This window comes from Eriocheir sinensis, chromosome 13, assembly GCF_024679095.1.
Source record: "Eriocheir sinensis breed Jianghai 21 chromosome 13, ASM2467909v1, whole genome shotgun sequence".
NCBI lineage: Eukaryota > Metazoa > Arthropoda > Malacostraca > Decapoda > Varunidae > Eriocheir > Eriocheir sinensis.
In genome coordinates, this window is record NC_066521.1 from 3,336,304 (window position 1) to 3,351,860 (window position 15,557).

General features: G+C 43.1%; 1 protein-coding gene across 3 annotated transcripts in view; it reads right to left on the reverse strand.

The window, feature by feature from the left end:
- Positions 1–15,557, reverse strand: part of LOC126997882 (condensin complex subunit 3-like) — a 155,972-nt gene that overhangs the window by 43,314 nt on the left and 97,101 nt on the right. For all 3 annotated transcript variants that reach the window (XM_050859099.1, XM_050859098.1, XM_050859097.1), the window contains exons 14-16: positions 7,352–7,522; positions 4,360–4,507; positions 1,632–1,726 (exon numbers count right to left, since the gene is read on the reverse strand). In XM_050859099.1, coding sequence (XP_050715056.1) covers positions 1,632–1,726; positions 4,360–4,507; positions 7,352–7,522 — 414 coding nt within the window. The remainder of the gene's footprint in view (positions 1–1,631; positions 1,727–4,359; positions 4,508–7,351; positions 7,523–15,557) is intronic.

Sequence of the window (15,557 nt, forward strand, 5' to 3'; positions counted from 1 at the left end):
GGCCACAGCTCCTGTGCGAGCCCGCGTCCCAGAGCCGAGGTGGTGGTGAGACAATGCACTAGCCACCCACTTGGCAACTCAAGGGAAAAGGAACTCCACACACACACACATATATATCATTTCTTTCTCATTATTTTTGTTACTTTCTGTTAGAAATGATTGTTGCTGTGAAGTACAAATGCATGCAAGACACACTTACGTTCTTACACAATAATAACATTGAAAATCAAATAAGACACCGTATCATATACAACCTACATCCTAAAAACTATCGTACAATATCCAGAAAGAAATAACTCATATGCTGGTTAAAGCGAGCCAGGACGCAGTATACGCATCCTTGGATAGGGTACGGGGCACGCAAGGATGCAGTATGCACGTCCTCGTGTTGAAGGGGTTAATGTGTACATGGATGGTTGTATGAGAGAAATGAAAGCCAGAGTGGGGGAGCTTGGTCCAAGACTGAAAGTGAGAGGAACGGAGGAGTCATTGATTGCGGGCCTGTTTGCAGATGATATAGTGTTGTTGGTAGAGAATGAGAGAATGCTGCAGAGATAGTGGATGAGTTTGACAGGGTGTGTAAGAGGAGAAAGCTGAGAGTGAATACTGGAAAGAGTAAGGTTATGGTATTTGAGAGGGCAAGAGAGCAGACCACTGATATTGCAAAGCCGTACAGAGAATTGAACAGAGAGCACAACAAAGTGTAGGAAAAGGCTGGGGAAAGAGAGAAGGGAGGTGACTCAGTATAAATATTTGGGCACAGTTTTATGTAAGCATGGAAGTATGGAAGGTGAGGTGAGGGAAAGAGCAGTGAAGGGCAGACAGGTAGTAGGTGCATTGGGGAGAGTTATGAAAGGAGGAAGTGTGAGCATGGAGGTAAAGAGGGGAATAAGGAACAGTATTATCCTGTCAGCTCTGTCGTATGCATCAGAGACGTGGACATGGCATGCAGCACAGCAATTGAGAATATGTCAAGTGGAAATGAGTTATATAAGAGGTTCATGTGGTGTGTCAGGATGGGGTGGAGACAGTAATGAAAGTGTGTGTGAGGTTTGGTATGGGTGTGACAGTGAAGGGAGTGAATAGTGTGGTCAAGTGGGTGAGGCGTGGTGCGCTGAGATGGTTAGGACACGTGATGAGAAGGAAGGAGAATGAATTTGTGAAGAGTGTGTATGAGGGAAGGATTGAGGGAGGGGGTGTCAGGGAAAGACTACCTGTGAAGTGGATCAATAGGGTGAGTGAGTATTGGAGTGAAAGAGTTGGAAGTAGCAGGACTGAGTGTGCGGAGAGGGAGTGCCAGAATAAGGAGAGATGGAGACACTTCTGCCATGGCCACCCCCTGGAGGGAAGTTCCTGTGTGGTAGCAGGGCGTCGGAGATATAGATAGACAGATAGATAGATAAAATTAAAAAGTTGCAGGCTTTCAGCATGTCTTGTGCAGTGATATTTATATGTAATGCATAAAACCTTTCTGTACAAGCGGGACAACTTTTACATAAGCAATATTAATCATTTCAGATTTTTTTGCTCAAAATATAGAGTCAGCTCTAAAACAGGGATATATAGTAACTTTTCCAGGCCAAAAAAAAATAGATCAATGCTGTGGAAAGTCAGTTTAAAGGTTATTTTACCTCACTAGAAAGCAGGGCTGGGTCAGTTATGGTTTGGTCGTATAACATTCTCTTCTTTCTGATAACTGTGGTCTCTGTCTTGTCTTCTAAGGTTTCTGTAATAAAATGTAAATCACTGTAACTAGTTTGTAAAATACATATGCGGTGATTTCTGGTCCTGGGTGTCAGGTCCAACTGTTGCCGCAACTAGCTGCTGATTTTCAACCATCATGAGTGGCTGAATACAACTCACATGCTCTCCAAATATCCATCAGTCAACTCTACCTTCAGCAACTTTGGTCCAAAGGAATAACCGGGGACAAGTAATTATGTATCATGGTAACCAACATAAATAAAATTTGCCTGTCACTAATGGAAAGGGACTAAACACCATAGTTCCCAAGATATGCCTACCTGAGGGTAAAAAAAAAATAAATAAATAAATAAATAAATAAATAAATAAATAAATAAAAATAAAAGGCCAAATAAAAAATTGGAAGTAACATGCAATACACCAATACATAAGAGTTTCTAGATACCACTGTCTTGTAGTGCTCATGACTTTCCCTTGTGGATTAAGAAGTCATATTCACAAGTCAATTTCTCACCCCAGTATTGCTCTTTTGATTCTGAGTAAAAAGCAGTTTCTGCAAACTTTCAGTTCCCCGTCAATCCTTCACAGCCCACAGATGTTCCTTGATAGGTTTACATCCATTCCTTGCCTCCAGGGGTGTGGAGTTGGCTATAAAAACTTCCGACTCTAACTCCGGACTCCAGGAAATTTTAACCTGGTAGCAGCGACAGGCCAAATTTGTGGTTTCACCGTGTAGCAGCGACAGGCCAAATTTGTGGCTTCACCGTGTAGCAGCGACGGGCCAAATTTGTGCCATGATATTTATCCCCCAAAATAGATGATACATAATCTGATCACAAATGCTTTGATATATATTATGAAATGGTTTGTGTGAGAGGGGTGATTTTTTCTCATTTTTCTCGCTTGGAGGGACCATTAAGAAACATGATCCCCGCTGCTACCGGGTTAAGGTTGTGACTCTAACTCCGGCTACGACTCCACCCCCCTCCCCTCCCCCTCTTTTGCAATACTGTGGTTGGCAAATGAAACCCAGCCACACCACACATCACACCCAGCTACACACCACACCACACATCACACCCAGCTACACACCACACCCAGCCACATCACACCACACTCAGCCACACCACACCACACATCACACCCAGCTACACACCACACCCAGCCACATCACACCACACTCAGCCACACCACACCACATCATACCTAGCCACACCATACATATTACCCACACCATGTCAAACACCCCACCCAACTACACCATCACATCACACCATGCCACACATCATATCTAGCTATACATCACAGCCAACCACACAACACAAAGGCACATTACATCCCAGTCACCAACATAAACTAACACATCACGCTTAGCCACACCATACCAAACATTATATCCAACAACACCCACCACACCACATCCAGCCACACTGTACACTAAGGGCGGTATTCTCAAACGCTTCCACCTCGCACATTAACTATTTTCAGAGGTCAAAATGAAGATCAATCGGGATTTCATGAGGATTTTTTCACATTCATGGTACAGAAGAAGAGTTAAACAACCACCAGGGCCATTAAACCACCCCTGAAAATGCCTGAAACGCCTGCAAAAGCCTTGTAAAATATGTGTAATTGGGTGCCGAAAGGTTTGAGAACACGGGTCTAAATCACACCACACCACACCACTCCACAATCATACCCAGCAACCCAAAACCATACATCACACAATCAGACACAGCAACCTTCACTACACCACACATCACACACAGCCACACCAACCCACACATCAGAGCCACCCACACATGACATCACATTCTGCTACATGATACCACACACCACATCCAGCCACACAACACATCACAACACACCACACCCAGCCACATCACACATCATACCACCCAGCCACAACACCACACATTACATCCAGCCACATCACACCACACATCACCCAGCTACAGCTTAAAACATAACATCCATCCTTGCCACGCCACACTGCAGTACGTTAGCTACACTTGGTCAGTTCACACACGCACTACGATACGGACTACAACCACAGATTCAGCCTGACGTTTTATTGTTTTGCAAGAATAGTGCACCCAGATTTCATAAAGGACAGGTTTTCCTTAAAAAGCCAGACCTGGCAATCCCATGCTGAGCTCTGAGCAGCCTAGCACATATTCAGTGCTGAGACAAGAGTTGAGACACACGAGTATATTACAAGGATCGGACTTGCTCGGTAAGGCACATGTTGTTGGGTACATCTTCTACAACACTGTCTAGTACTAAATCTCATTAATTTACAGATCAATAACCCACATTTTCACACAAAAAATCCATATTAAATGAATTTTCCACAAGAGCTCCCACAAAAACTTGCCTCTCCTACATATCTGTGGAAATTTCTCATAAGTGGCAACACTGTTCTAGCAGTGCAGCCAAGTACTTTATACAAGAATTGTTTATGTAAAGGAGTTGGAATTTAAGTCTGAGACATTGCTACTCACTCCGACACCAGCCGAATGTAAATGACTCCAGCGGCTCCGACTCTGATTCTGACTCCAATTCCACACCCCTGCTTGCCAGTGCTAATGACATTTATAAAGATAAGTGTCTTATGCCAACTCTGTTCTTTACACACACTAAAAAATACCTAACCTTCTGCAGCTGATTCCTCTGCTTTCTCTTCTGTCATGCTAGAAGGATTCTCCTCGGCTTCCTCAGATTCAGGAGCCCGGGCCAAAAAGTCTTGAATTTTTTGCTGAAAACGTTTCAGGGTATTCTGAGGCCCTTTACCATCGATTACCTGTGGAGCATGTTGGAGGTGAGTCAATGTAATTTACAACACTTCCCTCTGCAAAAATTCATGAGGAAAGTGAAATAAAGAGTAATAAAGGTACATACATATGCAAGTGCCTCAGTATGTGTGAATGGAGAGCGACTGAGTGATTGTCTACTTTTTGAGTGTCTGGGATAAGCTCAACCTACTATGAGGGACAAGATGCCAGAGTCAATTTCCTTGGAACTAACAGCTGCCAGAAATGCATGGAGAGGAAAAATCACAAGTCTTCCTTATATCAGCAATAATGCAGATATTATAAGCTTTGATCTTTTGGGAATGACCGTTTATCTTCATCCATAATTTATTTTTATCTTTGTCAATCCAGTCCCCCTCCCCAGCCAGTGAGGTGAGCAATTTTAAGATCACACTCTCCATCCCTCCCTCTCCTCCACTTTTCCCCACAAGCCTATTAGTACTTCATGGATATGGAGTGGAGAGCACTTTTTGCCTGCCCTTGTAAAGAGGTTCAGTCAAGAGATATGAAGATTTGTGTACACCTTGATCATCATCTGATCTTGACATGCTATACGTTTTTTGAAAGCTCGATGTGTACGTTGTAACATATTAAAATGTCAAATCTCTAATTCTCTTTTTAGAATAGATTTTAGATTTTTGCTTAACCACTCCGGGACCAGGAGAAGTGGTAATCTTGTTGCTGCCAGAACTGGCCCTCAAGCACTAAACACCAAAAATAGCCTGTATTCACACACTCCTTACTCTTAACCTACACTGAATGAGCAAATGAAACAGACTTTGTCCTCACTATTAAGTCTTCTTCTTTCTAATGATGCCATCCAAAAGCCTCTATTGCTGTGGTTATGGAGAGACAGCGAGTTGAAGAGGAGAGTATTTTGGCGGGAATGGCCTCTTGCCTACCATGCGTCCGTTTTGGCTACTTGGCCATGGCTGGGTCATAATGACAACGGGTGCCCCGAGCTCTATTTACGCAAGCTAAGCTCCCTCCACACAATACAGCCCTTATTGTGTGTGGTTACCGGGCAGGTACTACGCGTGGCATTGAGGTCCGAGGGCAGGAGGGTGCAAGCAGAAAATCGGACTTGTCGGAGTCAGTGTCACTGCTTTCTGCCATGGTGAGAGCAGAGTCAGAGACTGACAGAGTAGCCAAACTTACTCTCGGGTAGAGTTACCAATGAGTGAATTACAAAAATTTGCGAAAAGTAGCGAATTTTGGTGTAAAAATAGCAAGGCTGTTATAACCGCCTCCGGTCCTCGCCTGGTAAAGTGGCCATAGCTGCCTCCGGTCCTTTAGGGGGTTAAGCCCCAACCCCAATAAAATTTAAGAAAAAAATGCTAAATTCATATAATAAGTCAACTAAGCATTAGCTTATGCTATTTTGGGGGGTAATTTAGCAATTCAGAACTACTGAAGCTGACTTTTTAGGTAGTGGATGGCAGTTACAGAAGATACCGTATTTTACGGCTTATAAGACGCACTTTTTTTCCAAAAAAATGTCCCTGAATATCACCCTGCGTCTTATAAGGTCAAGGTTCAGCTTTGGGTTACTGGCTAGTGAAGTTTTAGTGCAGCAATTTTACGCTTTTACAGCAACAACGGCAACTCTTTTCTAAAGTAACAACGTATAACAGTAGTACTTACCACTACTTCACATAAAATGACACCAGTCAGGAAGAAAATGAAGTGACTCAATGCTTGTACCTAAACAAACTAGTGGACGGCTGTACACCAAACCTGACAACACGCACAAGGCACGCTACGTCTCCTTAGCAGACAGGGATCATTGAGGTAAGACAGACCTTCTTCATAAAACTGTTTAACTTTGTTTGATTGATAAACACAAACAATATATGAATAATATTAATGAGATATTGAAAAGACAAGTTATTATTTGATATTTACAAGTGCCTGTTTCTCCATTTTGCAGTTATCTTTTAACATTTTTACTTTACATATATGTTCAACAATCACTGAAGCACATTCAAATTTAAAATTCCACATTTCCTTATGTTTTAAAAATGTACTGGAATATTACAACAACTAGAATTATGATGCACAATATAATAATAAAGAAATATGGTGCACAAACTTCATACCCGTTACCCCTCTGACAATGTCGCTGCCTCCGCCATGTTTGTTTACATCTCAAAGCAGTACCCTTGAGTCTCTGAGAAGGACCAATTCTGGCAGGTCCCAGCAAATATTAAGGGTTTTAAATGTAAAGTATTGGGACTTGATAAGGATCTGAATAATGTAAAACTTTAATAATGACCTGATAGTGGGGGGGGCTACGAATGTCGGGCAAAAAATCTTCACCTGACACTAGTGGTTCAAACCCATTTATTATATTTTTTTTTCAAATCCCTGCCAAAACTGAAGGGTGCATCTAATAAGCCCTAGACACTAGTGGTTCAAACCCATTTATTATATATTTTTTTCAAATCCCTGCCCAAACTGAAGGGTGCGTCTAATAAGCCCTAGACACTAGTGGAGAGTTGGCAAGCAAGGCACTGAAGGTCTGAGAAGTATCTGAACATGAAAATTTTGATATACTTCTGCCATGGTTACCACAGTGGGGGAAGTTCTTGTGAGGGTACAGGAAGTCTGAGATGAAGTTTAATGATCCTATTGTAGGGAGGGACAGACCAATCGTAAAAAGAATCTACAGTGAGAAGTTGGTGGTGAATGACAACTCAAAAGATTCTCTCATGGCATGACATAGCTATGACAGCTAAGTTAGTGGAAAAGGCAGCTATGAATAGAGACAACCCAAATGACTCCCTTGAAGCACGAAGAGACACATCAATCTTACTAATGAAAACTTTGCCCACCTTCAGCATTTTTGAGGCAAGCACGTCAAGCTGCCGCAAGGAGGAGAAGTTGGTGGGTGTGAGGTGGAGGCTGTTGAGGCAGCGCACGAACACCTTGGCCAGCCATTCAGAGGGGTTGTTCAGCACTTCCGAACAGAGAGTGAACACCAGCGTGTCATGGACATTTACTTTCTGTAAAAGAAAACACAACAACTAGAAAACAATGAATAAATAATATATATAATCTGTCTTCTCACCATTTCCAAATACACTTGACCCTCAATTCAACAGACCTCAATTTTATGGATTTTGAATACGATGGACTCCATCCGCTAACCAATAAGTGGACCTGACCAACCAAAAAGTTCTCCTCTTGAAAAATGTGTCTGCTAGGTGGCCACTTGGTGGTGCGGCGTTCCTACCAAATCACACACGACTTGCAATGCATATCAGTCATACAGTACTGGACCAGCAACTTTTTGTAATATATACACCATACCATACACATGTGCACCATACTGTAACAAAAGCTCCACATAGAAGGTGACTGCTCGCTTTGGAGGTTTGTTTAACACTGGCGAGCCCGTCTTAACTGCCTTCACATGGCTGATAACAAAAGCCAAGATTTGGAAGATGGAATGTGTGATTAACCCGGTAGCAGCGACGGGCTAAATTTGTGGCTTTACCGTGTAGCAGCGACAGGCCAAATTTGTGCCATGATATAAACCCCCCAAAATAGATGATACAGAATCTGATCACAAATGCTTTGATATAAATTATGAAATGGTTTGTGTGAGGGGTGATTTTTTCTCATTTTTCTCGCTTAGAGGGACCATTAAGAAACATGATCCCTGCTGCTACCGGGTTAAAAATTGTACTATCATTAGAATATCCTGTATGGATTACCAGTTTTACTACAACTTTTTATTACCACACAAACTAATGAAACAGACCAGCCAGAAACTAAGACCAAGACCAACACCACAACGATGACAATGGTAGTGTGATGGTGCTGTGCGCTATTACCAGGCAACACACTTTTTCAATAATGGACGAGTTGATTCCCCATTTAGTCTGGTAAATCAAGGGTCAAGTGTAATTTAATATTTCATCATCATCGTCACCCTATTTCAAGTTGCCAGGGTGAGGGGACACAATGGCCTCTGGCAAAAGCTGGTAAAAAAATTATAATGAAAACATTTTTATTGTTCATCACTATATACTCCATCATCATATTCATTACTGGTACACTGCAGGACAAAGACCTTTCCAAACGTCTTCTATTCCCTCTGCCTTAAGCTAGTGAACATAATCCTGCTCCGGCAAATTCTGATTGAATTTCTGTCAATCTTGACCTACAGTTCTTGATTTTACCATTCTCTTACTTTGGTTGTTCATCTGCTGTCACTTCTGTGTCCATTAATGGCCATTAGAATATCTTCAGCCCTTGTTTCATCCTTGATCCATAATGCTTGCTTCTATCACTCCTTCATACACCCAGTATTTCTCTTTCCATTACTGTCTGTGTACTTCTTAGCTTTCTTTCTACATCCTTGGTAAGTTTCTGAGCCTATGTTAGGGCTGAGAAGATGCATTGTTTGTATAACTTTCTCTTCAGAGAAAGTGGCAGGTTGCTATTCATGATATTAATCTGCTTACCAAGTACTTCATTCCATTCCATTCCATTCCATTTGCCTTTCCAATTTACTTTTAACAGGCTGGGTTTGCAATAACTTTGTCCTAATGTGTGTAGTCCTCTATTAAAGATTTTCTTTTACAGTCATAATTTTTTTGTCCTGATAACTGATTAAACATATTGGGGAGGTGGTGGCTGAGTAGTCAGCGTGCAGGCATGGTGAGCCAAAGGACCTAGTGTGGACTAGGCTCGACTCCTCACTGAAACACTTTTTAAAGTCATCGCCGAGTGGCGGAAGATTACCCACATGCTGCCCGGACCTTCAATCAACCTAAACTTCAGTGATTTCAGTCAAGAGGAGGACCAGGGGGGCAGCATGGGCCAAACAAGAGTTATAGATCATGGCAGCAACTATAAATAAAATTAGCCTGTGCTACTAATGGGCTGGGGCCGTCCATGAGGCCCCTCGAGAAAGCCTACCAGTACTGTAGGGGGGGGGGAATTATTTATCTCAAATTTCTCTCTCCAGTTCCTCAATCATTATTTATAAGTTTTCCTCAGAATTACTTAATAAGACCTATATATTATAATCTGTGGATCTTATGTAGCTCTGTGGTGCAGTGCTTAGTGTGAGAAAAGGATGGGGTGCTTGTGAGCGGGAAGGAGGAGATAAGGGAGGTATGATAGAAGCACTTTGAAACTGTAATGTGGGAGGGAGAGCAGAAGTGACTAGTGTAGGAATTAAGATCAATGTAGGGCAGCCAGATCCACAGGGGAGGGTGGAGAGAGGTGAGGTAGAGGAGGCAAGGAAGAAGTTAAAAGAAGGAAAGGCCCCTGAAGCTGATGGCATAACAGCAGAAATGTTGAAGTATGGAGGAGGTGTAGTTGTGGAATGGATGTTATGGATATGTACCCTGGCATGGGAGCAGGGTGAGGTGCCAGAGGACTGGAGAAAGGCTATTGTTGTGCCGGTGTACAAAGGGAAAGGGAGCAGAGGTGATTGTAATAGTTACAGGGGAATAAGTCTACTCAGTGTGGCAGGAAAAGTGTGTGGAAGGGTTTTAAATATGAGGATGAAGAAAAATAACTGAGAAAAGTGTAGGTGATGAACAAGGGTTTTTAGGAAAGGGAGGGGTTGTGTAGACCAAATATTTGCACTCAAAATGTTGGTTGAAAAATACATAGAGAAGGAGAGCAAGCTGTTTGCTGCATTCATGGACCTGGAGAAGGCATATGACAGGGTTGACAGGAAGGGGTTGTGGGATGTTCTAAGGATATATGGTACAAGAGGGTATTTGTTTGAGGGGATCAGATCCTTCTTTAAGGATGCGAGTGCCTCTGTACACATGAACGGTGAGTTGAGTGAGAGTTTTGGTGTTGGTGCGGGCGTGAGACAGGGGTGTGTGATGTCACCATGGCATTTTAAAGTGTACATGGACGGTTGTATGAGAGAAATGAAAGCCAGAGTGGGGGAGCTTGGTTCAAGGCTGAACGTGAATTGCATGGAGGAGTCGTTAGTGGCAGGCCTGTTTGCAGATGATACAGTGTTGTTGGCAGAGAATGAGGGGACGCTGCAGAGGATAGTGGATGAGTTTGGCAGGGTGTGTAAGAGGAGAAAGCTGAGAGTGAATGCTAGAAAGAGTAAGGTTATGGTATTTGAGAGGGCAAGAGAACAGACCATTCATTTTGCAAAGTCATACTGAGTTAGAGCAGAGAGCACAACAAAGTGCAGGCTATGGCCGGGGAAAGAGAATAGAGGAGGTGACTGAGTTTAAATATTTAGGGACAGTTTAAGGGAGGCGATGCAGGGTTTTTTGTTTATAGGATTATCTCAACGAAATATTCACAGCGTATGTCTTATTACAGTAAACCCTCAGTTACCCGGGTGCACCATATCTGACCTTGCCCGTATCCGGGAGTTTTAAAAAATATTAATTTTTTCCAAAAAATAATAAAAAATTGTCGCGCACCACCTAAAGTCATTTAAATTGCCCGCACCATGCCTCTAAGCTCTGTCCGGGTGGCGTACCGCACCCGTAAGGCGCGCCCCAGCTTGCACATAGCAATAATATTGACGTCCTGGTACGAAGGTTCGCAGGCAAGCTGTGTGCTTCACAGTACAACTGGCACATAAACGTTCTTGTCGAGCGCTGCAGACCATATCGAAGTAACGAGAGTCAAAGCAGTGCAGGTTTAAATGGGGGGAGTGTCAAGGGACTGTTTATATGAAACACAGTGCAAACCCTAGCTTAAGCCTTGATGACTGCCTAAATCCAGACTGGACTAGGTGAGTAGGGCTCCGTCCCTGTGGAGAAGGCGTGCAGGTCCACTAGCACTCCTGCGGGAGTGAGGGCAGAATAAGAAATGCGGATAAGTACTGCCCTCGGTCTGACATGTGAAAGAAGGCCTGTGAACACGGGGCAAGGCACCCCAGCAATGGGTTAGCGGCTGAGGCTGTTGCGCCTAATTGCTGAATCCCAAGTAACAGATCCCCCCAAGGTGCAGCAGGACTGCGATAAGCCAGGGAGAGATTGCCGCGAGTGTTAACCGTGACGACGCTGCTCGAGCCCTTTTCTCAGCACCCGGAGCACGTCAATCGCGCGCATTTCACTCCCTGGTGCAGAATGACTGCTACAAAGCCATGGGGTGTACCATATTATGAGTGTGGACAGAAACACCTATGCAGTACTCTGTCGTAGACTTAACCTACACCATATCTGGGTTTTTCCCATATCTGGGTGCCTCCGTGGCTCTGTTAACCCAGATACCAGAGGGTTTACTGTATGCTACTTATCTGTAAGGAATGTTATTGCTCTATGATCGATAGTTTGTTTTATATTATTTTTTTACCCCGAAAATTACTCGTAAGAAGCATTTCTAGGCATAATTAATGTGAATGCGTAAAAGACACCATCATTCAAAATTCTTTTTCCTTTATATATTGTGTATATTAAGCATTAATATACATTTGGATGCATCATGAAGTTGTTACATATGTTTGTATTATAGTTATCATTTTTTATCGACTTTTTTTTGTTTTTTTTTTTTTTTAACCTCGTCTGTGACCAACTCTTGAGACATATATTCATGTCTATGCATCCAAATGCACATTATACTATGTACTATAAGAAAATGGAAGCAGATTGGCAATCAGAGTTATGAAATTCCTTCACCATCGATTTAAAATCTGAAAAAACTAGTTTTGAGATACAGGGCTTCTTATTCCAACATCTTATATTTCCTCCTCCCGCCATTTCATGATAACATATTCCTACAAAATAAGTTTTATTCACTAAATTAACTCTTTGTAACACAAAAAATAGGCATAATAATATATAAAATTGTTAGTCTCATAGTCAGCAAGGTGGTGTAAAAAATCAGTGAGCTCCAGCCTCATATTCATCACTATTGGTGATCCTTTTCTGGCAGGCAGAATGACATTTTGATCACCCTCAGCAGGAGGCGGTGCAGGTGGCGATGGAACAGGGCAAACAAAATGCCAATCAGGAATGGAGCTTGCAGTTGAAAGTAGCACATGAGATGGTGGTGGAGTGGATGGTGGTACAGGTAGTGGTGGTTGTGTAGGTGGTGATGTAGAGGTAGATGGAGGAGGAGGAGGAGGAGGAGGTGGAGGAGTGGATGGTGGTACAGGTAGTGGTGGTTGTGTAGGTGGTGATGTAGAGGTAGATGGAGGAGGAAGAGGTGGTGGTGGAGGGGAGGAAGTGATAGATTTTTTTACAGTAATGGAAGCAGCTCAAGGGCAAGAAAAAAGAATATTGAGGAAAAAAGCCTGCTAATCACTGCCGCCTCTATAAAAAAAGTTAAGAAAAGTGGCCAAAAGAGAGGTCATTTCCGGGAGGAGAGGTGTCTTGATACTCTCCTCCTGAAAAAGTTCAAGTCGTAGGCAGGAGGATATAAAGACAACGGGAGATTATTGCAGAGTTTACCATAGTGAGGGAGGAAAGAGTGAAGATGCTGGTTAACACTTGAATAAGGGATTTGGACAGTATAGGGATGAGCAAGAGTAGAAAGTCATGTGCAGTGGGGCCGCGAGAAGGGAGGGAGGCATTGAATTAGCAAGTTCAGAAGAGCAGTCAGTGTGGAAATATCAATAGAAGATAGAAAGAGATACAACATGGCAGTGGAATTTAAGAGATAGAAGACTGTCAGTCTTCAGTCAGATGAGAAGAAGAGCCATAGACTTTACTCTGTCCAAGAGAGCTGTGCGTGTAGAGCCCCCCACATGAGATGCATACTCCACATGAGGGTGGACAAGGCCCCTGTATATGGAAATCATCTGGGATGGGGAAGAGAACTGGTGAAGGTGACTCAGAATGCCCAGCCTTGGAGAAGCTGATTTAGTAAGAGAAGGGATATGAGGTTTCCAGTTAAGATTTTAAGTTCAGGATAGACCAAGGATGTTTACTGTAGAAAAAGGTGACAGCTGAGTGTTATCGAAGAATAGGGGATAGGTGTTTGGAATATTGTGTCCAGTTGAAAGGTGGAGATATTGAGCATTGGTACCCTTCTTTATAGATTTAGGCTAGCTAGAGGCATCTCCATCTAACTGCAACTGTTTATTGTTGTAGTGCAAGTGATGCTGAAGGACACTTTGGGCATCATGTCTCGTATTCTAGAGCTTCCTTCTACTGAGATATGTGAAACTGAGGAGAAGGACATGTTCTATGCCTGACTCAACTCCATATATGACCAGTACCCCATTGTGATGCACTCCTGGTCTTGGGTGACTTTAGTGATACTCTTAGCTTATAGATTTCCCAATTAACTCTATACCAAGGACACCAACAGATATCTTGAATATCACATGATGCAGAAGGTTGAGAAGTGCAGGTTCTTGGTATGTACCAGAGACCAGAACTGTCACTAGACTTTTTTTTTTTTTTTTTTTTTTTATGTCGTGGCCTATTGCACCAGTAGGCTTCTTCCCGGTGGATCCCGATGGTCAGCCCAAGGCTTCTTCCCGGTGGGGCCTGATGGTCGGCCTAGCCCGTTCTGGTGCAGGCGAGTGTTTATAGTGGCGCCATCTTGCATGGGCTCATGCTGCCCTCCCGGAGCTCATTTTTAATCCTAAAATCTAGAGTCCAGGTTGATAGGTGGTCTTCTGGACAGCATGTGGGTAGTTTTAAGCCACTCAGCGGCGGCTGAAAAATCCCAGCTTGGTGGCACCGGGCGGGGATTGAACTCGCGTCGTCCTGAACGCGGCGCCGTCACGCTATCCATTTAGCCACCGCCGCCAGCCACCGCTACAGTAATTCCTTAGGCATTGCTAAGGAGATTGACCATATTCTTGTAAGTACTTGGAGGATTCTTCAGAACCGCTGATAACAGGCTTGTTGTTGCAACATACAAGCTTCATGTCAGGTCATGTTGAATCTCAAGATGTAACCATACTTTACTTCATCATAATAAACTGAGACCTGCAAGACAAGAGTCTCGCTGAGGACAATGAAAGTCATTTCAATGTGTTTAACTTCTGACTGCTTACAGAGGTACAAAGAAGCTCTGCTTTGAGCCTCCCTCTTAGGTGAGGGCTGTATGAATATCAGCTGGTGGCCTAATGTCTCACTGGGTTAAGTACAATAAGCACTTGTACTGGCAAACCCTCAGAATAGGCAGCTCCCATCCTCTTGATCACAGATAGTTGAAGCTTACCCACACATTTACAAAACTCTCTTGATGAGGTCAGAGAAGCTTTGAAAAACTTGAGGGTTGGAAAGGCAGCTAGTATATGTAATATCAGTGCAGATCTATACAAAGCTGGAGATGCAGCCAAGGTCTCTGGGTTCGTGCTGTCTTGACTGCTGCGTGTCAGTTTGGTATCAATCCTCCTGACTGGAAGAAGGGGCTGGTTGTCCCTATCTGGGAAAGGAAAGGGAACTGACAGAACTGCAAACATTATGCTGCTTATTGTGCCAGGCAAGGTGCTTGCCAATCTGTTATTCATATAGTTTGAAGCCAACTGCTGAAATTGCAGTTTGCCTCATCCATATTCTGTTCAGATCCCTTATGCAACAGTTAACCAGCAACTTCACCCTTTCAGCCCTTTCGCTGGCAAACTCTGAAGCAGCCTCTTTTATTTTCTCCTGCCAACAACTTGAACTTTTTCTAGAGGGAAGTGGAAAGCATCGACACCTCTCTGTTCAAAATTTACCCTCTCTTTTGGTTATTCAAACTATCTTTTTTTTGCAGTAGAACTTAGCAGTCTTTTTTGTTTTTGTTCTTTTGCTCTTACACGGCTTCCACTACTGTAAAAAAAAAGTCCTAGTGCTTTGCATGCTGATAGATCTCCAATATTTGACAGGGATACTTACAGCCTATACTGATCCTACAAAGGCAGCTAGTACCAGATGTGTGTTTTGTGGCACCTGCGTGTAACACCTTGATATACCCACCATGCCCGTGTCACAGTTATAATTTGTTGGTACTGAGGGCTCATAGGGACTCAGTTTTTTTAGTTATTTACTAGTGCGAGGTGTCAGTTCTGTCTGTGTAATTTCTCTAGACCAATCATATTTTATTTTTATATTGTTATTACCAACACATGTGTATGGCAACACATGCCTCCCGCAA